Here is a 24,657-nt window from a genome sequence, read left to right as displayed (position 1 = left end):
AAACGGTTGCAGGAATTGGCTGTGTCTAGTCTGACAAAGAGAAGGACTAGCAGCCACATGATAGCTGAGGGGCTGCCATAAAGAAGAGGGGGACAGCCTATTCTCCAAAGCACCTGAAGGGGGACAAGAATTAAGGGATGGAAAGTAATCAAGGTAGTTTCCCTCCTGGCTGTTTGAATGGACCTCCAGAAGATGGAGACCGGATTCTCCACTGGCTAGTAGGCTTAGCCAGTTTCTAAGCCTGGGGGGGAAAATGCATCTGGGGAAGGGAAAAGCTTCAAAATCAGCCCCCATGGACGTCTCTGGAGTCTGCGACTTGCAGGAAAGCTTTGGAGCAGAGCAAAGAAGCAGATCGGGTGAGTCTCCAGCAGGGGGCAGGGCAAACAAGAAGGAAATTGGCCCTGGAAGAGTCAGCTATTTCTCAATACTTTGATAAGGGAGAATTAAACATGCCTTCTACTTCTTTGCCACTTAACTTTGTACTCTTACCCTAACAGCTTTAAAGAAGTTTTTTTACGGCCGGCCCGTAGGATGCTTTTTAAATCTTTATAACTTTAAATTAAGGAGGCTCCCTGATTGCCCAAAGGCAAGGAGGGGAATGGATGAAGTCGGAATCAGGAAGTCTGAAATTACTGACTTTGGGAATAGTTTCCTGTTTGACCACCAGAGGGATCCAAAGGCCAGAATATTCCTCATTAGTTATCTAGAAAAGAAACCTACTGTTTGATGGTGATTAAACCCGGCAGGGTAAATTACAGAAGAATTTTTAAATATGATGGACAATTTAGTATTTGTAAACTCCTGGAGGAAGAAAAAAAATTGGATTATTTTATTCAATGCAACTATTTAGAAAGAAGAAAACTGAAGAAAAGATGCTAAAGTTCTTGGATCACTTTAGAAATACAGAGATGGAATTGCAAAAAACACAAATGGATTCTAAAATTCTACCACAAGATAAATTGCTACACCAGCAACTCTCTCTGTTAACAGTCTGAGCAATAGAATCTAAACTGACCCATGTGGAAGGGAGGCATTTTGAATTTGCAAATAAACCAGGAAGGCGGCTGGCATGTAAACTGAGAAAGGAAAGGAAAAAGAAAAGGATGGAGAAAAAGCAAGAAGATGATCCAGCAATAACAAATAATGATCTCATCAAAGAGTCATTTTTCTAACTTTTAGACGTTGAACACATAGAAGGCTCCCTACAGAAATAAGACGTCTCAAAGCTCTCATCAGCTCAAAGACGGAAAGCTCTTTTCCCTCCTGGCAATTTTTGGCTGTAATGGGCACAAACATCCCAGAAAGCAACACTATACAGGACAATACATTGTCAAATCACAATCTGAATATAAGCACCTCTTTGGGACGTTTCTCAGTTTCAGCACAGTAGATAATTCAGATGAATATACAGGTGGTCCTCACTTAACGACCACTCCTTCAGCAACAAAAATACGAGGAAGAGACTTACAACAGGTCCTCAAAGTGATGGCTGTGCACGGGATTGCAATCGGGATGCTTGGCAAGCCATCCGCACTTACTACCTATTGCCAATCGCCCCACAACCATGGGATCAGCCTACACAGCGAAGGAGCTCTCTTACAGGGGAGGGCTGAGGAGAAGACGCTGAGGCTCTGAGGCTGATCCAAAGCTGATGCAATTAATAGATGCCTGTAGCAAAATAGCAGGCTGCCCTGTTAACTGGTCCAAATCAGGGTTGATCCCAGAAGGTGAAAGTCCCTGAAAGGCAAGTGGGAAAAGGACTTTCCCAGGGACGGGATCTGCATGTTCCTGAGGCCTCCAGGGAGAGATCCAGGACCCCACCTGCCTTGAGGACTACCTGTACTCCATATCTAGTAAACCACAGCTGACTCCAGAAGATTGCAAAACCATGTGGTTTCTTCATCCACAACACTCCCCCAAATTCTACACCCAGGAGACAAAAGCAGAGCAAACTTTGGTACAAGAAGTATGATTTTATTCTTTTTTACTCACACCTGGTCTCAAATACATCTCCAGGTAAGTATTTTGTATATCAAAAACAGTTATTCAGTTTTTGTAGGTTTTAATGGAACAATGACTAAAAATTTGTTCCTTGAAAGAGCTCTGATATCCCATCCTAATTCCAAATCTATTTTTTGTTATTTTGTACAAGTTTCCTATACTTAAAAAAAAGCAACTACAAATTTATTTATTTATTCTTCCCATTCAAGAAATATCCGGCTTTATAGTGAATATGGTTTTCACCTGGATTTGTGATATTTTATGCTTACTCTTTTTATCTCTATCAAAATACTTTAATATTCATATTTCAAGTAAAAGAAATCTGAGTATAAAAATAAATACGTGATTCAATTCATATTTTCTATGGGTGGAATCCCTGAGGTCAGTTAAATTTCCAGCAAAAATGACGTATAAAAAGAACCCCAATTTTCAGACGCAAAGTATTTCCAATCGCAGAATAAAAGGGGACTCCAGCTTAAAGTGCTTTGAATGATAAGAGTGCAAATTCGAATAGCCCTGTAGAACTCAGGGGGGGGGTTAAATTTTGGGGGTATAAACCCATCAGAGTGAAAAGGCAGCTGAACTTCTTGAGTATATGATGTTTTTCAGAGAGAAAAGTATTAATGTGGCCTTCCTTTCGCAAAGTCCCTGCCGATAAAAGAGCAGGAGCTGTTGTCCTTTCTTCTAATGTTGGTCCAGGAGATCCTGAAGAAACCTAGTTAGCCACCAGCTGAATCTGGGCACACAGAAGTGTGAGATTCCCTAGAATTCAATGTGGGAGAGGTTTAATTAGAAGGAGGTGCTGTCCTTTTGTGTCCCAGGTCCTGCTCTTTGCAATATATAGTAGGTTCTGAGTGAGGTATAGACCTGGGCCTGGGATGAATTCCCCATGAAAGCTACAAAAGATGCTTTGGATTTGTTCAACACTCAGTCTTCACGGCTATTTGTCCAACTAGGCCATTTATGAGTAGCTGGAAGAGCAGAGAGAAATATGTGGCTGTTGGGAATCTTTTTTTTTTATTGCAAAAGTTTTACAATTACATTTTCACCCCATTTTTTTCCCCCCAACCCACCCCACACTCCCCACCCTAACCCCCCCAAACCCCCCTAATCCTCCCCCCCTGACTTCCACAGAGTATAATCCCATCAAAATCCCCTTTTTATAAAACTTGAACCCCTCAAACCCCCTTATAATTTTTTATCTTCACAAAATTCATACATTTCTATTTTTATATAATACTTTCAATGAAAAGCTATTTGATACTTCCTAATTTGATATTTGTTCTGCACATAATCTATCCATTTTTTCCATTCCCATTCATAAGTCTCTTGTGAGCAATCTTTTAAATATGCTGAAATCTTCGCCATCTCGGCAAAACTGGCCATCTTCAAAGTCCATTCTTCAATAGTGGGTAAAGCTTCATTTTTCCAGTATTTACCTATCAATAATCTCGCTGCTGTTATCATATACAATATCAACTTAGTTTCATCCAATGTAAAACCCTTTACTATACCCAATAAAAACAATTGTGGAGAAAATTGAATTTTTTTCTTCAAAACATTCTGCATAACCCACCATATTTTTATCCAAAAAGCCTTAACTTTCTTACAATTCCACCAAACATGGTAATATGTAGCATCTAAACAATCACATCTCCAACATTTTGGCTGAACATTAGGGTACATACATGACAATTTCTTGGGATCTAAATGCCATCTGTAAAACATTTTATAAAAATTTTCCCTCAAATTCTGCGATTGTGTAAATTTAACATTCTGAACCCATATTTTCTCCCATGTTTCCAACATCACTGGTTCTGCAAAACTCTGTGCCCATTTAATCATACAATCTTTAACCAATTCAGGCTGTTGGGAATCTTGATCTCATTCTCCCTAAATCCTGGAATCCTGTGGAAGAGAATGAACTGAGGCCCAATCTTTGTGGGTCCAAAGGACTTACCAGAAAAGTTGGGGAATCTTCCTTGGAAGGCAGAAAATACCTGGAGACCTCCTGGAATTCTGCTTCAGAGGCAACAAAAGGAGAAAGCAGCGTGAGTCACATCTTGAACTCCAATTGCTGAGCAGCCTAAGAGCAGAATAAAATACGGTATGCTGTGTCTCTGGAGCCGCCTTGTCCTGAAACGATAAAAATGAGACACTTGAGAAAAATTGGATTTAAATACTGGATCGCACTTTGACTACGACAGAAAGGAGTGAGGTTTACTTAAATCCTGACTGATTCTCAAACCAACCCAGGAATATCTCCTAAAATCTGCTTACCTTTTCCAGAGAAAATGGAAGTTCCAAGGAAGCAAAGCTCCCCCTGGGCCTGTGAAGAAATAGCCATGAGATACTTGAGAGAGCTGAACCCCCCAGAGTTTGAGCAAAGCTGCCCCACAAAACATCCTCCCTCAATGGGGATTGTGAATTTTCCCCCGGGACCCAACTGTTCCCCAGAGCTCTCTTTGAATCCTCTGGACCTGTGGCTCCCCCTGATCCCAAGATCCAAGGGGGCTTCCATGAAAGGAGAAGGAGGTGGCACTAAGTTAACCCCCCCACAGTGGTGGGATTCTGCCGGTTCTAGAGGGTTCGGCCGAACCCTTTGTTAAATTGGTGGTTCGCCCCTCCCCTCCGCACCACTATTTATTGCCAATAAATAGTGGTGGGCGAGGGGTGGGCGAACCACCAATTTAACAAAGGGTTCGGTGTTTTTTTGTAATTTTATTGGCCCGCGGAGCTTCAGCATAGGCTAATTAGCCCTTGCTTAGATCGGCTCCCGACTCTCAGCTGATTTGCTCTCAGCTGTTTTGCTCAGGGCTCTGCTGCTTGCTTGCAAAGAGTGCTGATTTTTTTCCCCCTAGCTATGCTGAAAAACGAAACAGAAAGTAAAGCAGGCTGTTGGCTTTGCTGTTGTTGCAAGGTGGCAAAATGAGGCAGAGAGAGATTTCTTTTTCTTTTTCCTCACCAAAAGAGGTAGGTGCAAACAATGGGAAATTTAGGGGAAAAGAGGAGAGTTCAAGATTTTAAAACACAAAAGAAAAAAAGCTCTATTTAACTAGGGAATTGTAATAATTGAGATACTATTAATTGCATATTGTGTTGAAAGCAGAAATGGTTAAGTTGTGGTTTGGAGGAATATATGGGGGAAATTATTTGGTTTATTATTATTGGTAAATATAATTAATTGATTTGTAAGAAATTGGATTGCATGGAAATAATTGGAATATTCATGTTCATATTGATTAATATACGAAAAAGATAGTTATATAACTAATTGATTTATATTAAAATGTTGAATTTGTATTAAACAACTGTATTACATAATTAACCAATGTGAGGATGGATATAAAAATAGATGACAATGGGAAGGGGTATAATATAGAATAGAAGGGAAAAATTGAATTTGATTAAGATTAGAGATGAGGATGAAGGGTAATATTGGTTTTTTACAAAAATAGATGAGGAATAAATATGGCAAAAAGGAAATATAGAAATTGTAAATTTAATTGAAATGACTAAACACTGTTTAAATTTGTGAACCGGCCAAATACTCTGTTCAAAGAAAATACATTGTATGTTTGTATGTGTGTTTCTAATTATTGTTATTTATTCATATTTGTTCTCTTTTATTCTTTAAAGTTTAACAATTCATTCTTTATCTTAATATCTTTATATTTGTTTGGGGTTGGCTTTCTTCCCTTTCATCTTTTTTATTGTACAGCAATCTTTCTCCTCAAACCTACCACCTCTCTTTTCTTTCCTTCTTACTTTCTCTTCCTCCCCCTCTTCTTCTCCTCCCTACTTCCTCTTCCTTTCTCCTTCTCCTCCTCTCTTCCTCCCTCTCTTACCCTCACTCCTACTCTAATTTCCCTTCCTTTCCTTCATCCCTCTCTATTGCTGTATCCTTTTGTGCATATGGACTACTCAGAGGGCTGAAAAAGTTATTTTTGACTGGTCCTCACACTTTTGACCAGTCCTCGAACTTACGACTGTCCTCACATTTTACGTTTTTGCCCTATCTTGTCACCATGGTGAAGAGAAGCAGTTGTGAAATGAGTGACACGGTTGTTAAGAATGCCGCAACGGGCATAAATGTGAGGATGGTCATAAGTGCGAGGACCGGTCAAAAGTGTGAGGACCAGTCAGAAATGATTTTTTTCAGCCCTCTGTAGTCCCTATGCAGATAGCCACGCCCACTGGTCACATGACCGGCTAGCCACGCCCACCCAGTCACATGACCACATAGCCACACCCCCAACTAAGCGACGCCCACAGAACCGGTTGTTAAAAAAATTGAATCCCACCACTGCCCCACCCCAATTCATGCTGCCAACAATTCCTCTGCAGGGCAAGATTCCCACTTCTCTCCCACACTCACCTCTGATCCCAGGATTCCCAGCCTGGATTTGAAGATGGGCTGCACTTCGGAATCCATCCTGATCTAGAAGAACAACAAAGAAGCCCCTTCAGAGAGTTGGTCGCCATCAGCACTCACTGAACAGCAGTGCAACATGGGCTACACGAGGGACTCCAAACACCGCATTCTGCACCAGTTTAGCTTCTGAACAGTCTTCAAGGGTGGGCCCAAGGAGAGCCCACTGCAATAGTCCAAGCATCAGATGGCCACATCTGATGCTTGGGGAGGAGGGAAAGGAGGCTGCATCGAGGAAAGGAGCCCCTCGGAGCCCCTCCGACCTGTCCGGAGGCTCCCGCTGCCCCTCTTTCTGCCCCGGGCGAGAGCGGCGGGAGCGGACGGCCCCCCATCCCGAGCGGCGCCGCATCCCCACCTGCAGACTCGCCGTTGTTCATCTCTTCTCTTCTCCGCGCAACTCAGGACCCTCAGCGGCTTAAATTGGTGGCCTCACGCCTCCTTTCTCTCTCACGGCTCCTCCTCCGGGACCGCCACCAAGGCTCCGCCGCCTCCAGCCCTTCGCCCAGGGCTGTGAAACCAAAGGCCCGCGGGGCCCCCATGGGAAGCGGCGACTGAGTGGCCCCCGGGGCCTCTGCCGGCGCAAATGGAGCTTGGGAGGGGGGCGCTCGGGGGGGGCAGAGGGAGGGCGAGCAAAACCAAAGCAAAAAGCAAAGAAAGAAGAAAAAGGAGAAAGGTTTCTTTGCATCTGAGCAGCCAAGAAGGGCCAGGAAAGGAGAAAAGGGGAGGAGGAAAGAAAAATTAAGAGAAGGAAAGAGAGGAAGAGAGCAGGGCAGGGTTGCCCCCCCCCGCACCCGTCTTTGCCTTCCGCCCTCATTCCTTCCTACCTCTGAGCCTTCTGGGCCTTGGAGTCCATGGGGCGCAAAGGGGCCGGAGGGCCTCCACCCTCACTCCCCAAAGCGCCCGCAGCTCCGTTTCTCCTTGTCCCGCGCGGCGGATGAGGAAGTGCAAAAAGCCCCAGAAGGGAGCGGCATCTGCGCGCCGAGTTTCCTCTACGCGGCGGAGCCTTTGGCTTCTGCTTCTGCTCCGGGTGGGTCGCCCTCTGGGCAGCCCTGCCAGCCCGTCCACGGGAGCCCTGAAGCGGTGCGAGGAGAGAAGCGGGGGCGGCCCAGAACACCCGTTGCCTCTACTCCTAACTTACTCCATGGCTACCGCTCCTCCTCCTCCAACGCCCTCCGATTCCCGCCACCGCTGTGGCCCTGGGGGACAAGGCCAGGCTCTGGGTGCCCAAGACGCGCTCTGCGGGTCTCTGTCTTCCGAGGGGAGTGGAGCCGCCGCTTCAGTTCTCTTCTCCGTCCTCCGGCTCCGACACTGTGAACGGTGCAAGCGTAGAAGGGGAAGTGGCCTAAGCACCACATGCGCTGCATAGACCCCCTCCAGACACACACACGAGACTGGCGCTGCTACGATCCTCCTCGTAAATAAAGCTCCGATTGCGACTCGGTCGCTGGTTGTTTTCTGTTGAGACGATACTGCAGCTCGTGCCTCTCCCTTGCAAGGGGCCGATCCCTCCTTTGGACTCCCAACGAGAAGATCCGAGGCTTTTCGGCTGCCAAGTGTCAAATGATGGATGAAAGCGACGTTTCCATTGCGGCTGTTCTTGTTCCTTCCCACCGACAATATAGACCAAATCTTCTTGACTGCAAGTCTGGCCTGTTTTTCTTTACAAACAGTCCCTGAGAAAAGGCGTCTAGGAAACAGGCGTTGGGATGCGGGCGATGGGACCTGGGAATGACGGGGGGGGGGCGGGGCGGGGAAGAGCCGCAGCCTCAGGGAAGAGATACCTTGGTCACCCCGAGAGGACTTTGGGGGGTGCAAGGAAAGCGTTTCCGAAAGAACTCCCTTGTCTCCCAGAGAGGAAAAGGTGAGGAGGGAGAAAGATTCTGTATTGTCATCTTACAGTGAGAGATGGAGCTCCTATTCATTCTCCCGTTTGTTGTCTGGACCGCCTTGAAGGGCTCTCCAATGTCTCCTCGGATCAGGATTCCCAGAACAGGGATGGAGCCTGCCTAGCCTGAATCCAAGGGGGCTTCTGGACCCACCGACAGCCTTTGCGAAACACACACACACACAGACACACACGTATCTGACCACACACACCTGATTCGGAGGACCCCAATTCTGTGATTATTTAGAAACGTTAGTTGCTGCTGTTAACGGTGAGAAGTGAAAGGTCTTCCAGGAAAAGCTATAAAAGTCCAGTTGCCTCTTGAAAAAAGCACCTTGGGGACAACCCTCACCTGGATGGCTGCCTGAATTTGCACTGTAAAAGTCCAGAGCATTTAAAACTGGAGTCCCCTCGGCTTTGATTTTGCTATGGGATTCTTTTTCTAAGTCAGTTGAGTTGCTTAGGATTTAACTGAGCTCAGGGCTTCCATCCGCAGGAAATACTAATTGAGTATATTTTTATCTTGAGATTTCCTTTTACTTCAAATATGAATGTATGACAGTTGAAGCATCCGAAGAAAAACATTGACTACAAAATATAATAAATTCATATTCATATTTGATTAAATTTGTAGAATATGATAATAAAGAAATTTGTATTTGCTTCTTTGTAACTGTAGGGAACTTTTTAAAATATCAAATCACAGACTCGGGATTATCATGGGGCAGATTGTATGGGGCAGACTCTTTGGGGAAACAAACTTTCAGCAGTTCTTCAATTAAATATTAAAAAAAAATTAAAAGATCCCGATGGAGAAAATCTGCAGTCATTTGAGCCACGTTCTGTCCATGAAAGTGTGTGTTAATTTGTCTTTCTTAAGTTCACTGTTAACAGCAGCAATTAATGTCTCTTCCCTGAGGCTGCGGCTCTTCCCCGCCCTGCCCCCCCGTCATTCCCAGGTCCCATCGCCCGCATCCCAACGCCTGTTTCCTACACGCCTTTTCTCAGGGACTGAGAAACACGCCAGACTTGCAGTCAAGAAGATTTGGTCTATTGTCAGTGAGAAAGAACAACATCAGACACAATGGAAACGTCGCTTTCATCTATTAGTAAAGGATTGGCAGCCGAAAAGCCTCGGATCTTCTCGCTGGGAGACCAAAGGAGGGAACGGCCCCTTGCAAGGGAGAGTCTGGAGCGGCACTATCGCCTCAACACAAAACAACCAGCGACGGAGTCGGAATCGGAGCCTTATTTACCAGAAGGATCATAGCAGCGCCAGTCTCGTGTGTGTCTGTGGGGTGTCTCTGCATCGCATGTGCTGCTTAGGCCACTTCCCGTTCTATGCTTGCACCGTTCACATGATCGGAGTCTGAGGACGGAGAAGAGAACTCAAGCGGCAGCTCCACTCCACTCGCAAGACACAGGCAGAGCGCGTCTTCGGCACCCAAAGACTGGCGAAAATAATGGTACGTTTTTTTCACCGGAGTTACTTTCCAAACCGTGAGAAAAATTTCTCCCCAACAACCACTAGATGGCGAAGTTCCATGTGAGAAATACACGGTAAGGATATATACGAAATAATGGTACGTTTTTTCACTGTCCTTAGTTTCCAAACCGTGAGAAAAAATTCCCCCCACAACCACTAGATGGCGAAGTTCTATGTGAGAAATGCACGGTAAGGATATATACGAAATAATGGTATGTTTTTTCACCGTCCTTAGTTTCCAAACTGTGAGAAAATATTCCCCCCACAACCACTAGATGGCGAAGTTCTATGTGAGAAATACACGGTAAGGATATATACGAAATAATGGTATGTTTTTTCACCGTCCTTAGTTTCCAAACCGTGAGAAAAAATTCCCCCCACAACCACTAGATGGCGAAGTTCTATGTGAGAAATACACGGTAAGGATATATACGAAATAATGGTACGTTTTTTCACCGTCCTTAGTTTCCAAACCGTGAGAAAAAATTCCCCCCACAACCACTAGATGGCGAAGTTCTATGTGAGAAATACACGGTAAGGATATATACGAAATAATGGTACGTTTTTTCACCGTCCTTAGTTTCCAAACCGTGAGAAAAAATTCCCCCCACAACCACTAGATGGCGAAGTTCTATGTGAGAAATGCACGGTAAGGATATATACGAAATAATGGTATGTTTTTTCACCGTCCTTAGTTTCCAAACCGTGAGAAAAAATTCCCCCCACAACCACTAGATGGCGAAGTTCTATGTGAGAAATACACGGTAAGGATATATACGAAATAATGGTACGTTTTTTCACCGTCCTTAGTTTCCAAACCGTGAGAAAAAATTCCCCCCACAACCACTAGATGGCGAAGTTCTATGTGAGAAATACACGGTAAGGATATATACGAAATAATGGTACGTTTTTTCACCGTCCTTAGTTTCCAAACCGTGAGAAAAAATTCCCCCCACAACCACTAGATGGCGAAGTTCTATGTGAGAAATACACGGTAAGGATATATACGAAATAATGGTACGTTTTATCACCGTCCTTAGTTTCCAAACCGTGAGAAAAAATTACCCCCACAACCACTAGCTGGCGAAGGTCTATGTGAGAAATGCACGGTAAGGATATATACGAAATAATGGTACGTTTTTTCACCGTCCTTAGTTTCCAAACCGTGAGAAAAAATTCCCCCCACAACCACTAGATGGCGAAGTTCTATGTGAGAAATACACGGTAAGGATATATACGAAATAATGGTACGTTTTATCACCGTCCTTAGTTTCCAAACCGTGAGAAAAAATTCCCCCCACAACCACTAACTAGATGGCGAAGGTCTATGTGAGAAATGCACGGTAAGGATATATACGAAATAATGGTACGTTTTTTCACCGTCCTTAGTTTCCAAACCGTGAGAAAAAATTCCCCCCACAACCACTAGATGGCGAAGTTCTATGTGAGAAATACACGGTAAGGATATATACGAAATAATGGTACGTTTTTTCACCGTCCTTAGTTTCCAAACCGTGAGAAAAAATTCCCCCCACAACCACTAGATGGCGAAGTTCTATGTGAGAAATACACGGTAAGGATATATACGAAATAATGGTACGTTTTTTCACCGTCCTTAGTTTCCAAACCGTGAGAAAAAATTCCCCCCACAACCACTAGATGGCGAAGTTCTATGTGAGAAATACACGGTAAGGATATATACGAAATAATGGTACGTTTTTTCACCGTCCTTAGTTTCCAAACCGTGAGAAAAAATTCCCCCCACAACCACTAGATGGCGAAGTTCTATGTGAGAAATACACGGTAAGGATATATACGAAATAATGGTACGTTTTATCACCGTCCTTAGTTTCCAAACCGTGAGAAAAAATTCCCCCCACAACCACTAACTAGATGGCGAAGGTCTATGTGAGAAATGCACGGTAAGGATATATACGAAATAATGGTACGTTTTTTCACCGTCCTTAGTTTCCAAACCGTGAGAAAAAATTCCCCCCACAACCACTAGATGGCGAAGTTCTATGTGAGAAATACACGGTAAGGATATATACGAAATAATGGTACGTTTTTTCACCGTCCTTAGTTTCCAAACCGTGAGAAAAAATTCCCCCCACAACCACTAGATGGCGAAGTTCTATGTGAGAAATACACGGTAAGGATATATACGAAATAATGGTACGTTTTATCACCGTCCTTAGTTTCCAAACCGTGAGAAAAAATTACCCCCACAACCACTAACTAGATGGCGAAGGTCTATGTGAGAAATGCACGGTAAGGATATATACGAAATAATGGTACGTTTTTTCACCGTCCTTAGTTTCCAAACCGTGAGAAAAAATTCCCCCCACAACCACTAGATGGCGAAGTTCTATGTGAGAAATGCACGGTAAGGATATATACGAAATAATGGTACGTTTTATCACCGTCCTTAGTTTCCAAACCGTGAGAAAAAATTACCCCCACAACCACTAGCTGGCGAAGGTCTATGTGAGAAATGCACGGTAAGGATATATACGAAATAATGGTACGTTTTTTCACCGTCCTTAGTTTCCAAACTGTGAGAAAATATTCCCCCCACAACCACTAGATGGCGAAGTTCCATGTGAGAAATACACGGTAAGGATATATACGAAATAATGGTACGTTTTATCACCGTCCTTAGTTTCCAAACCGTGAGAAAAAATTACCCCCACAACCACTAGCTGGCGAAGGTCTATGTGAGAAATGCACGGTAAGGATATATACGAAATAATGGTACGTTTTTTCACCGTCCTTAGTTTCCAAACCGTGAGAAAAAATTCCCCCCACAACCACTAGATGGCGAAGGTCTATGTGAGAAATGCACGGTAAGGATATATACGAAATAATGGTACGTTTTTTCACCGTCCTTAGTTTCCAAACCGTGAGAAAAAATTCCCCCCACAACCACTAGATGGCGAAGGTCTATGTGAGAAATGCACGGTAAGGATATATACAAAATAATGGTAAGTTTTATCACCGTCCTTAGTTTCCAAACCGTGAGAAAAAATTCACCCCACAACCACTAGATGGCGAAGTTGTCTGTGAGAAATACACGGTAAGGATATATACGACATAATGGTACGTTTTATCACCGTCCTTAGTTTCCAAACCGTGAGAAAATATTCCCCCCACAACCACTAGATGGCGAACTTCTATGTGAGAAATACAGGGTAAGGATATATACGAAATAATGGTACGTTTTATCACCGTCCTTAGTTTCCAAACCGTGAGAAAAAATTACCCCCACAACCACTAGATGGCGAAGGTCTATGTGAGAAATGCACGGTAAGGATATATACGAAATAATGGTACGTTTTTTCACCGTCCTTAGTTTCCAAACTGTGAGAAAATATTCCCCCCACAACCACTAGATGGCGAAGTTCCATGTGAGAAATACACGGTAAGGATATATACGAAATAATGGTACGTTTTATCACCGTCCTTAGTTTCCAAACCGTGAGAAAAAATTACCCCCACAACCACTAGATGGCGAAGTTCTATGTGAGAAATACATGGTAAGGATATATACGAAATAATGGTATGGAGCCTTGGTGGCGGTCCCGGAGGAGGAGCCGTGAGAGAGGAAGGAGGTGTGACTAAGGAATCGCAGCCCCGAGGCGGAGCTCCGGCCACCAATTTAAGCTGCTGAGGGTCGTGAGTTGCGCGGAGAAGAGAAGGAGACATGAACAACGGCGGGTTTGCAGGTAGGGATGCGTCGCCGATCAGGATGGGGGGCTGTCCACTCCCGCCGCTCTCGCCCGGGGTTTCTTCGTGTGATACACACGAAAAGAACGATACATTTTTGTATCTTCGTTCCTTTCCAACCCGATAGAAAACTCTCCCCCCCCCACTAGACGGCGAAAATCCAGGACGGTAACGATAAATGAGAACGATACCCTTCGTTCCTTTCCAACCCGATAGAAAACTCTCCCCCCCGCACTAGACGGCGAAAATCCAGGACGGTAACGATAAATGGGAACGATACCCTTCGTTCCTTTCCACCCGATAGAAAACTCTCCCCCCTCCCCACAACCACTAGACGGCGAAAATCCTGGACGGTAAGGATAAACAGGAATGATACCCTTCGTTCCTTTCCACCCGATTGAAAACTCTCCCCCCCCCCCCGCCCAACCACTAGACGGCGAAAATCCTGGACGGTAAGGATAAACAGGAATGATACCCTTCGTTCCTTTCCACCCGACAGAAAACTCTCCCCCCTCCCCACAACCACTAGACGGCGAAAATCCTGGACGGTAAGGATAAACAGGAATGATACCCTTCGTTCCTTTCCACCCGACAGATAACTCTCCCCCCTCCCCACAACCACTAGACGGCGAAAATCCTGGACGGTAAGGATAAACAGGAATGATACCCTTCGTTCCTTTCCACCCGACAGAAAACTCTCCCCCCCCCGCCCAACCACTAGACGGCGAAAATCCTGGACGGTAAGGATAAACAGGAATGATACCCTTCGTTCCTTTCCACCCGATTGAAAACTCTCCCCCCCCCCTGCCCAACCACTAGACGGCGAAAATCCTGGACGGTAAGGATAAACAGGAATGATACCCTTCGTTCCTTTCCACCCGACAGAAAACTCTCCCCCCTCCCCACAACCACTAGACGGCGAAAATCCTGGACGGTAAGGATAAACAGGAATGATACCCTTCGTTCCTTTCCACCCGACAGAAAACTCTCCCCCCCCCGCCCAACCACTAGACGGCGAAAATCCTGGACGGTAAGGATAAACAGGAATGATACCCTTCGTTCCTTTCCACCCGATTGAAAACTCTACCCCCCCCTGCCCAACCACTAGACGGCGAAAATCCTGGACGGTAAGGATAAACAGGAATGATACCCTTCGTTCCTTTCCACCCGACAGAAAACTCTCCCCCCTCCCCACAACCACTAGACGGCGAAAATCCTGGACGGTAAGGATAAACAGGAATGATACCCTTCGTTCCTTTCCACCCGACAGAAAACTCTCCCCCCCCCGCCCAACCACTAGACGGCGAAAATCCTGGACGGTAAGGATAAACAGGAATGATACCCTTCGTTCCTTTCCACCCGATTGAAAACTCTCCCCCCCCCGCCCAACCACTAGACGGCGAAAATCCTGGACGGTAAGGATAAACAGGAATGATACCCTTCGTTCCTTTCCACCCGACAGAAAACTCTCCCCCCTCCCCACAACCACTAGACGGCGAAAATCCTGGACGGTAAGGATAAACAGGAATGATACCCTTCGTTCCTTTCCACCCGACAGAAAACTCTCCCCCCCCCCCCCCGCCCAACCACTAGACGGCGAAAATCCTGGACGGTAAGGATAAACAGGAATGATACCCTTCGTTCCTTTCCACCCGATTGAAAACTCTCCCCCCCCCCCCGCCCAACCACTAGACGGCGAAAATCCTGGACGGTAAGGATAAACAGGAATGATACCCTTCGTTCCTTTCCACCCGACAGAAAACTCTCCCCCCCCCGCCCAACCACTAGACGGCGAAAATCCTGGACGGTAAGGATAAACAGGAATGATACCCTTCGTTCCTTTCCACCCGATTGAAAACTCTCCCCCCCCCGCCCAACCACTAGACGGCGAAAATCCTGGACGGTAACGATAAACAGGAATGATACCCTTCGTTCCTTTCCACCCGATTGAAAACTCTCCCCCCCCCGCCCAACCACTAGACGGCGAAAATCCTGGACGGTAAGGATAAACAGGAATGATACCCTTCGTTCCTTTCCACCCGACAGAAAACTCTCCCCCCCCCGCCCAACCACTAGACGGCGAAAATCCTGGACGGTAAGGATAAACAGGAATGATACCCTTCGTTCCTTTCCACCCGATTGAAAACTCTCCCCCCCCCCCGCCCAACCACTAGACGGCGAAAATCCTGGACGGTAAGGATAAACAGGAATGATACCCTTCGTTCCTTTCCACCCGACAGAAAACTCTCCCCCCCCCGCCCAACCACTAGACGGCGAAAATCCTGGACGGTAAGGATAAACAGGAATGATACCCTTCGTTCCTTTCCACCCGATTGAAAACTCTCCCCCCCCCGCTCAACCACTAGACGGCGAAAATCCTGGACGGTAAGGATAAACAGGAATGATACCCTTCGTTCCTTTCCACCCGATTGAAAACTCTCCCCCCCCCCGCCCAACCACTAGACGGCGAAAATCCTGGACGGTAAGGATAAACAGGAATGATACCCTTCGTTCCTTTCCACCCGATTGAAAACTCTCCCCCCCCCGCCCAACCACTAGACGGCGAAAATCCTGGACGGTAAGGATAAACAGGAATGATACCCTTCGTTCCTTTCCACCCGATTGAAAACTCTCCCCCCCCCCCGCCCAACCACTAGACGGCGAAAATCCTGGACGGTAAGGATAAACAGGAATGATACCCTTCGTTCCTTTCCACCCGATTGAAAACTCTCCCCCCCCCCGCCCAACCACTAGACGGCGAAAATCCTGGACGGTAAGGATAAACAGGAATGATACCCTTCGTTCCTTTCCACCCGATTGAAAACTCTCCCCCCCCCGCCCAACCACTAGACGGCGAAAACTCTCCCCCCCCTGCCCAACCACTAGACGGCGAAAATCCTGGACGGTAAGGATAAACAGGAATGATACCCTTCGTTCCTTTCCACCCGATTGAAAACTCTCCCCCCCCCCCGCCCAACCACTAGACGGCGAAAATCCTGGACGGTAAGGATAAACAGGAATGATACCCTTCGTTCCTTTCCACCCGACAGAAAACTCTCCCCCCTCCCCACAACCACTAGATGGCGAAAATCCTGGACGGTAAGGATAAACAGGAATGATACCCTTCGTTCCTTTCCACCCGACAGAAAACTCTCCCCCCCCCCGCCCAACCACTAGACGGCGAAAATCCTGGACGGTAAGGATAAACAGGAATGATACCCTTCGTTCCTTTCCACCCGATTGAAAACTCTCCCCCCCCCCCGCCCAACCACTAGACGGCGAAAATCCTGGACGGTAAGGATAAACAGGAATGATACCCTTCGTTCCTTTCCACCCGATTGAAAACTCTCCCCCCCCCGCCCAACCACTAGACGGCGAAAATCCTGGACGGTAAGGATAAACAGGAATGATACCCTTCGTTCCTTTCCACCCGACAGAAAACTCTCCCCCCCCCCGCCCAACCACTAGACGGCGAAAATCCTGGACGGTAAGGATAAACAGGAATGATACCCTTCGTTCCTTTCCACCCGATTGAAAACTCTCCCCCCCCCCGCTCAACCACTAGACGGCGAAAATCCTGGACGGTAAGGATAAACAGGAATGATACCCTTCGTTCCTTTCCACCCGATTGAAAACTCTCCCCCCCCCCGCCCAACCACTAGACGGCGAAAATCCTGGACGGTAAGGATAAACAGGAATGATACCCTTCGTTCCTTTCCACCCGATTGAAAACTCTCCCCCCCCCCGCTCAACCACTAGACGGCGAAAATCCTGGACGGTAAGGATAAACAGGAATGATACCCTTCGTTCCTTTCCACCCGATTGAAAACTCTCCCCCCCCCGCCCAACCACTAGACGGCGAAAATCCTGGACGGTAAGGATAAACAGGAATGATACCCTTCGTTCCTTTCCACCCGATTGAAAACTCTCCCCCCCCCCGCCCAACCACTAGACGGCGAAAATCCTGGACGGTAAGGATAAACAGGAATGATACCCTTCGTTCCTTTCCACCCAACAGAAAACTGTCCCCCCCCCCGCCCAACCACTAGACGGCGAAAACTCTCCCCCCCCTGCCCAACCACTAGACGGCGAAAATCCTGGACGGTAAGGATAAACAGGAATGATACCCTTCGTTCCTTTCCACCCGATTGAAAACTCTCCCCCCCCGCCCAACCACTAGACGGCGAAAACTCTCCCCCCCCCGCCCAACCACTAGACGGCGAAAATCCTGGACGGTAAGGATAAACAGGAATGATACCCTTCGTTCCTTTCCACCCGACAGAAAACTCTCCCCCCCCCCCCGCCCAACCACTAGACGGCGAAAATCCTGGACGGTAAGGATAAACAGGAATGATACCCTTCGTTCCTTTCCACCCGACAGAAAACTCTCCCCCCCCCGCCCAACCACTAGACGGCGAAAATCCTGGACGGTAAGGATAAACAGGAATGATACCCTTTGTTCCTTTCCACCCGACAGAAAACTCTCCCCCCCCCTTTCCACCCGACAGAAAACTCTCTCCCCCCCCCCGCCCAACCACTAGATGGCGAAAATCCTGGACGGTAAGGATAAACAGGAATGATACCCTTCGTTCCTTACCACCCAATTGAAAACTCTCCCCCCCCCCGCCCAACCACTAGACGGCGAAAATCCTGGACGGTAAGGATAAACAGGAATGATACCCTTCGTTCCTTTCCACCCGATTGAAAACTCTCCCCCCCCCCCCGCCCAACCACTAGACGGCGAAAATCCTGGACGGTAAGGATAAACAGGAATGATACCCTTCGTTCCTTTCCACCCGATTGAAAACTCTCCCCCCCCCCCCGCCCAACCACTAGACGGCGAAAATCCTGGACGGTAAGGATAAACAGGAATGATACCCTTCGTTCCTTTCCACCCGATTGAAAACTCTCCCCCCCCCCCCGCCCAACCACTAGACGGCGAAAATCCTGGACGGTAAGGATAAACAGGAATGATACCCTTCGTTCCTTTCCACCCGATTGAAAACTCTACCCCCCCCTGCCCAACCACTAGACGGCGAAAACTCTCCCCCCCCCCCGCCCAACCACTAGACGGCGAAAATCCTGGACGGTAAGGATAAACAGGAATGATACCCTTCGTTCCTTTCCACCCGACAGAAAACTCTCCCCCCCCGCCCAACCACTAGACGGCGAAAACTCTCCCCCCCCCCCGCCCAACCACTAGACGGCGAAAATCCTGGACGGTAAGGATAAACAGGAATGATACCCTTCGTTCCTTTCCACCCGACAGATAACTCTCCCCCCCCGCCCAACCACTAGACGGCGAAAATCCTGGACGGTAAGGATAAACAGGAATGATACCCTTCGTTCCTTTCCACCCGACAGATAACTCTCCCCCCCCGCCCAACCACTAGACGGCGAAAATCCTGGACGGTAACAATAAACAGGAATGATACCCTTCGTTCCTTTCCACCCGACAGATAACTCTCCCCCCCCCCGCCCAACCACTAGACGGCGAAAATCCTGGACGGTAAGGATAAACAGGAATGATACCCTTCGTTCCTTTCCACCCGACAGAAAACTCTCCCCCCCGCCCAACCACTAGACGGCGAAAATCCTGGACGGTAAGGATAAACAGGAATGATACCCTTCGTTCCTTTCCACCCGACAGATAACTCTCCCCCCCCCGCCCAACCACTAGAGGGCGAAAATCCTGGACGGTAACAATAAACAGGAATGATACCCTTCGTTCCTTTCCACCCGACAGATAACTCTCCCCCCCCCCCCGCCCAACCACTAGACGGCGAAAATCCTGGACGGTAAGGATAAACAGGAATGATACCCTTCGTTCCTTTCCACCCGATTGAAAACTCTCCCCCCCCCCCCCGCCCAACCACTAGACGGCGAAAATCCTGGACGGTAAGGATAAACAGGAATGATACCCTTCGTTCCTTTCCACCCGATTGAAAACTCTCCCCCCCCCCCCGCCCAACCACTAGACGGCGAAAATCCTGGACGGTAAGGATAAACAGGAATGATACCCTTCGTTCCTTTCCACCCGACAGATAACTCTCCCCCCCCCCCGCCCAACCACTAGACGGCGAAAATCCTGGACGGTAAGGATAAACAGGAATGATACCCTTCGTTCCTTTCCACCCGATTGAAAACTCCCCCCCCCCCGCCCAACCACTAGACGGCGAGAACTCCCCCCCCCCCCGCCCAACCACTAGACGGCGAAAATCCTGGACGGTAAGGATAAACAGGAATGATACCCTTCGTTCCTTTCCACCCGATTGAAAACTCTCCCCCCCCCCAACCACTAGACGGCGAAAATCCTGGACGGTAACAATAAACAGGAATGATACCCTTCGTTCCTTTCCACCCGACAGATAACTCTCCCCCCCCCGCCCAACCACTAGAGGGCGAAAATCCTGGACGGTAACAATAAACAGGAATGATACCCTTCGTTCCTTTCCACCCGACAGATAACTCTCCCCCCCCCCCCGCCCAACCACTAGACGGCGAAAATCCTGGACGGTAAGGATAAACAGGAATGATACCCTTCGTTCCTTTCCACCCGATTGAAAACTCTCCCCCCCCCCCCCGCCCAACCACTAGACGGCGAAAATCCTGGACGGTAAGGATAAACAGGAATGATACCCTTCGTTCCTTTCCACCCGATTGAAAACTCTCCCCCCCCCCCCGCCCAACCACTAGACGGCGAAAATCCTGGACGGTAAGGATAAACAGGAATGATACCCTTCGTTCCTTTCCACCCGACAGATAACTCTCCCCCCCCCCCGCCCAACCACTAGACGGCGAAAATCCTGGACGGTAAGGATAAACAGGAATGATACCCTTCGTTCCTTTCCACCCGATTGAAAACTCCCCCCCCCCCGCCCAACCACTAGACGGCGAGAACTCCCCCCCCCCCCGCCCAACCACTAGACGGCGAAAATCCTGGACGGTAAGGATAAACAGGAATGATACCCTTCGTTCCTTTCCACCCGATTGAAAACTCTCCCCCCCCCCAACCACTAGACGGCGAAAATCCTGGACGGTAACGGCAGCCCTAGCTGGTGAATTGCCCTACCCCTACCGTATATTCTGGGCCGGTCCCGCTTGTCTCCTCGCACCGCTTCAGGGCTCCCGTGGACGGGCTGGCAGCGCTGCCCTGAGGGCGACCGTCCAGGAGCAAAAGCAGAAGCGGAAGGCAAAGGCTCCGCCGCGTAGAGGAAACTCAGCGCGCAGATGCAGTTTTGTTTCGGGACTTCCCGTTTTTGCACTTCCTCCTCTGCCGCTCGGGACGAGGAGAAACGGAACTGAGTCAGGGTGGAGGCCCTCCGGCCCCTTTGCGCCCCATGGACTCCAAGGCCCAGAAGTCGCAGAAGTAGGAAGGAATGAGGGCTGCAGGCAAAGGGGGGGCGCGGGGGGGGCAACCCTTCCTTGCTCTCTTCCTCTCTTTCCTTCTTTTAATTTGCCTTTCCTCCTCCCCTTTTCTCCTTTTCTGGCCCTTCTTGGATGCTCAGATGCAAAGAAACATTTCTCCTTTTTGCTTTTTCTTTGCTTTTTTCTTTGTTTTTGCTCGCCCTCCCTCTGCCAGCGAAAACGATACGTTTTTGCACCTTCCTTCCTTTCCAATCCGATAGAAAACTCTCCACCCACCCACCCCCCACAACCAGTAGAAGGCGACGATCCTTGTACCAAATACACAGTAAGGATATAAAGTGCGAGGGATATAAGGGGAAGTTCCCCAAAATCCTCATTGCTTCGACTAGCTGATGAATTGCCCTACCGTATATTCTGGGCCGGTCCCGCTTGTCTCCTCGCACCGCTTCAGGGCTCCCGTGGACGAGCTGGCAGGGCTGCCCTGAGGGCGACCGTCCAGGAGCAAAAGCAGAAGCGGAAGGCAAAGGCTGTGCCGCGTACAGGAAACTCAGCGCGAAAGATGCAGTTTTGTTTCGGGACTTTCCGTGTTTGCACTTCCTCCTCTGCCCCTCTGGACCAGGAGAAACGGGACTGAGTCAGGGTGGAGGCCCTCCGGCCCCTTTGCGCCCCATGGACTCCAAGGCCCAGAAGTCGCAGAAATAGGAAGGAATGAGGGCTGCAGGCAAAGGGGGGCGCCTGGGGGGGCAACCCTTCCTTGCTCTCTTCCTCTCTTTCCTTCTTTTAATTTTTCTTTTCTCATCCCCTTTTCTCCTTTTCTGGCCCTTCTTGGATGCTCAAATGCCAAGAAACCTTTCTCCTTTTTGTTCTTTCTTTGCTTTTTTCTTTGTTTTTGCTAGCCCTCCCTCTGCCAGCGAAAACGATACGTTTTTGTACCTTCCTTCCTTTCCAATCCGATAGAAAACTCTCCCCCCACAATCCCCCCCCTTCCAAACACATACACAGTCCAGCGATGGCCTGACTTGCTATCCAAGAAAACCAGCTGGGAAAGTGGGATCCTAGACCTCCCTTCGGCCACTGATGGGAACTCGGGAAGTAGCAGGCCAGTGGGAACTATCTGGATCCCCTCCTTTACACCTTCCTCGCTTCAGCTCTTCCCCCCATCTGAGACGGAGACCCCTTGAAAGAAAGGGAGAGGAGGATCAGCCCTCAGATAAACTTTCCTGCGGGACCCCTGGGATTATGAATGAATCTTCCTCTGGGATCAATGATGTAACTCTGACTCTTACTTGCCTTTTTGCAGGACGAAGGAGCCTGGAGGTGTCCCTCCCTCTGGCCCTACAACTATGGCCCCTCAGATTCAGAGGTCAGTTTGTGGAGGGGCTGGAATCTCCTTGGGCCTTTCACCTCTGGCTCTCTTGGCCCCCTCAGGGGCTGAAGGGGGACGTGGGAGGGGAAGAACTGCCTGGGAGAGGGAGGGAGACTCCTTGGCGGCAAAGGGGGCCTCAAAGCCCCTTCCTTTCTTTTCCTGCCTTCACCTATTTTAGCATAAAGAGGTCAAAGTTAAGCTCTTGACAAATGTTGAGGCATCTTCATTTTGTGTGTCTGTGTGTCTGTCTGTATCTGTCTGTGTTTTCATCTCTGGTCAATTGTCCCCTTGCAGGTCCAAACGAAGCCCAGAGAGGATTGTGTCTGAAGGCGCAACTGGGCCTTTCTGTAGTCTCAGGTGAGGCTCTGCCTTCCTTGCATTTCTCTGGGCACCCACCTTTCCTGGGAGGCCCTGAGTAAGAACCCTGAGAGGGAAACTCGATGGGGACCGAATGTCCCAAACCCTCCCTCCCCAAAGAGCCCTGATGGCGACCAAGAGTCTGAATTTGACCTCTGTTGCTCTTGCAGGTCTGGATGGATTCAAGTGTGCTATCAGTCTTCAGATCCAGCCTGAGAATCCTCCGGTGGGAGGTGAGAGAAAAGAAGCGGGGATCCTGCTCTGACAGCCACCCCTGCAGAGGAATTGCCTGCAGCGTGAAAGGCGGGTGTGGGGGAGGTTTTCGGTGGCAGCTCCTTCTCCTTGTACAGAAGCCCCCTGGGATCCTCTGGAAAAGGAAAGTATCTTCCATTGCCAAGGGAACAATGCAGAGGATTCCCAAAGAGATCTGGGTACAGTGAGTCTTGGGAGTTTATTGGCTCTTGAAAGGTACTTTGTGGGGCAGATTTCCTGAAACTCTTTGGGGTTCAGCTGTCAAAACTGTCTCCTGTCTGTTTCTTCACAGGTCAAGAGGGAGCTTTGCTTCCTTGGAACTTCCGTGTTCTCTTTCTTAGGCAGTGGTAAGCAAATCTGAGAATTGGTCAATGCTGGGATTCCCTGGGTATCCCATGTCTAGGACCCAGAGCTCAGCATCCTCCCCTCCTCAATTTTGAGTTTGGGAGTACCCAATGCTGCCCTGTGCCAACTGATATAAGATTTCAGAGGGAAAATTTACAAAATGATCCAATCCAAGAGCCGATATTCCTTCTGAACAAATTCTAAAGATATTCCCATATCAAGAGATGGTGACAATTTAAATCCAAAGTGTTCTTTATGTCCCCAATTTGTCTTATATTTGTCTCCTATTTGTTTTTTCAGGTGGATCCAGAGAGGCAGCATATTTTATTCTGCTCTTGAACTGTTCACCGCTTGTCGGTTAAGGTAGTTCCAGGAAGTGGCCCTGATGTCTGTTTGCAGCAGAATGATCCACCATCGTCCACCCCTCTGTCTACACACACACACACACACACACACACACACACACACACACACACACCGTCCTTCTGGCTTGTGCTGGAGAATCTCACAGGTCTGCATGCCCAGATCCAGCTGGTGCCTGAGGAGGTTTCTTCAGGACTCTCCCGGACACTCCACAGAACAAAGAACAAAGAGTCTTTATCAGCAGAGACTCAGCAAAAGGCTGGCCACTTTCATACTTTCCTCTCTGAGAAGCTTCATATACAGGTCGTCCTTGAATAAGGACTAAGTCAATGACAGCCTTAGTGACCATTCAAAGTTTCAATGGCACTGAAAAAAGGGAATTACAACTTACAGAAGTTGCAGGATCCTCAGGATCTCCTGATGAAAATTCAGATGCTTGAAAATGGACTCAAATTTATGAAGGTTGGGGCACCCTGGGGTTCCCAGGTGCCAAGGAAATGCGGGAGGCAGATTCACTGAACAACCATGTTACTGAGGGGACCTCTTGGATGAGAAGCAAGAAAAGTCTTCCAGGAAAAGCAAGAAAAGTCCAGTTGCCTCTTGAAAAAAGCACCTTGGGGACAACCCTGACCTGGAGGGCTGCCTGAATTTGCACTGTAAAAGTCCAGAGCATTTAAAACTGGAGTCCCCTCGGCTTTGATTTTGCTATGGGACTCTTTTTCTAAGTCAGTTGAGTTGCTTAGAATTTAACTGAGCTCAGGGCTTCCATCCGCAGGAAATTCTAATTGAGTATATTTTCAACTTGAGTTTTCCTTTTACTTCAAATATGAATGTATGACAGTTGAAGTATACGAAGAAAAACATTGACTACAAAATATAATAAATTCATATTCGTATTTGATTAAATTTGTAGAATATGATAATAAAGAAATTTGTATCTGCTTCTTTGTAACTGTAGGAAACTTTTTAAAATATCAAATGACAGACTCAGGATTATCATGGGGCAGATTGTATGGGGCAGACTCTTTGGGGGAACTAATTTTCAGCAGTTCTTCAATTAAATATTAAAAAAAAAT

General features: G+C 47.9%; 1 protein-coding gene and 1 long non-coding RNA gene across 3 annotated transcripts; one reads left to right on the top strand and one right to left on the bottom strand.

Moving 5' to 3' along the window:
* Positions 1–1,948: 1,948 nt before the first annotated feature.
* Positions 1,949–20,693, bottom strand: LOC148115735 (uncharacterized). The gene is made up of 4 exons (XR_015731719.1): positions 20,609–20,693; positions 6,380–6,442; positions 3,962–4,137; positions 1,949–2,763 (listed from the first exon to the last, which is right to left on the bottom strand). It is a non-coding gene; the product is annotated as an uncharacterized LOC148115735 (long non-coding RNA).
* LOC148115734 (uncharacterized) lies at positions 13,228–24,651 on the top strand. 2 transcript variants are annotated; one of them, XM_087884120.1, is made up of 6 exons: positions 13,228–13,529; positions 22,199–22,261; positions 22,559–22,621; positions 22,792–22,854; positions 23,166–23,220; positions 23,519–24,651. In XM_087884120.1, exons 1-6 carry the CDS (start codon positions 13,508–13,510, stop codon positions 23,583–23,585), a joined length of 333 nt encoding a protein of 110 aa, XP_087740246.1. In that variant the 5' UTR covers positions 13,228–13,507; the 3' UTR covers positions 23,586–24,651. The 2 variants fall into 2 exon arrangements, with proteins under 2 accessions (XP_087740246.1, XP_087740245.1); XM_087884119.1 differs by lacking the exon at positions 13,228–13,529 and having other exon boundaries at positions 21,620–22,261.
* The last annotated feature ends 6 nt before the right edge of the window (positions 24,652–24,657 follow it).

This window comes from Pantherophis guttatus, chromosome 2 (assembly GCF_059756535.1).
Source record: "Pantherophis guttatus breed Tessera chromosome 2, ASM5975653v1, whole genome shotgun sequence".
In the NCBI taxonomy this organism is placed as follows: Eukaryota; Metazoa; Chordata; class Lepidosauria; order Squamata; family Colubridae; genus Pantherophis; species Pantherophis guttatus.
The sequence above is the reverse complement of the archived record's forward strand: the minus strand, read 5'-3'. Positions and strand labels throughout refer to the sequence as shown.

What these genes read in the sequence shown, in the direction of transcription:
- LOC148115734 (XM_087884119.1), top strand. Translation starts at nt 21,976, where the DNA reads ATGGGAACTCGGGAAGTAGCAGGCCAGTGGGAACTATCTGGATCCCCT. An exon ending in GGGCCTTTCTGTAGTCTCAG is followed by an intron (nt 22,622 to 22,791) that starts GTGAGGCTCTGC and finishes TTGCTCTTGCAG; the next exon opens with GTCTGGATGGATTCAAGTGT. An exon ending in GTTCTCTTTCTTAGGCAGTG is followed by an intron (nt 23,221 to 23,518) that starts GTAAGCAAATCT and finishes TTGTTTTTTCAG; the next exon opens with GTGGATCCAGAGAGGCAGCA.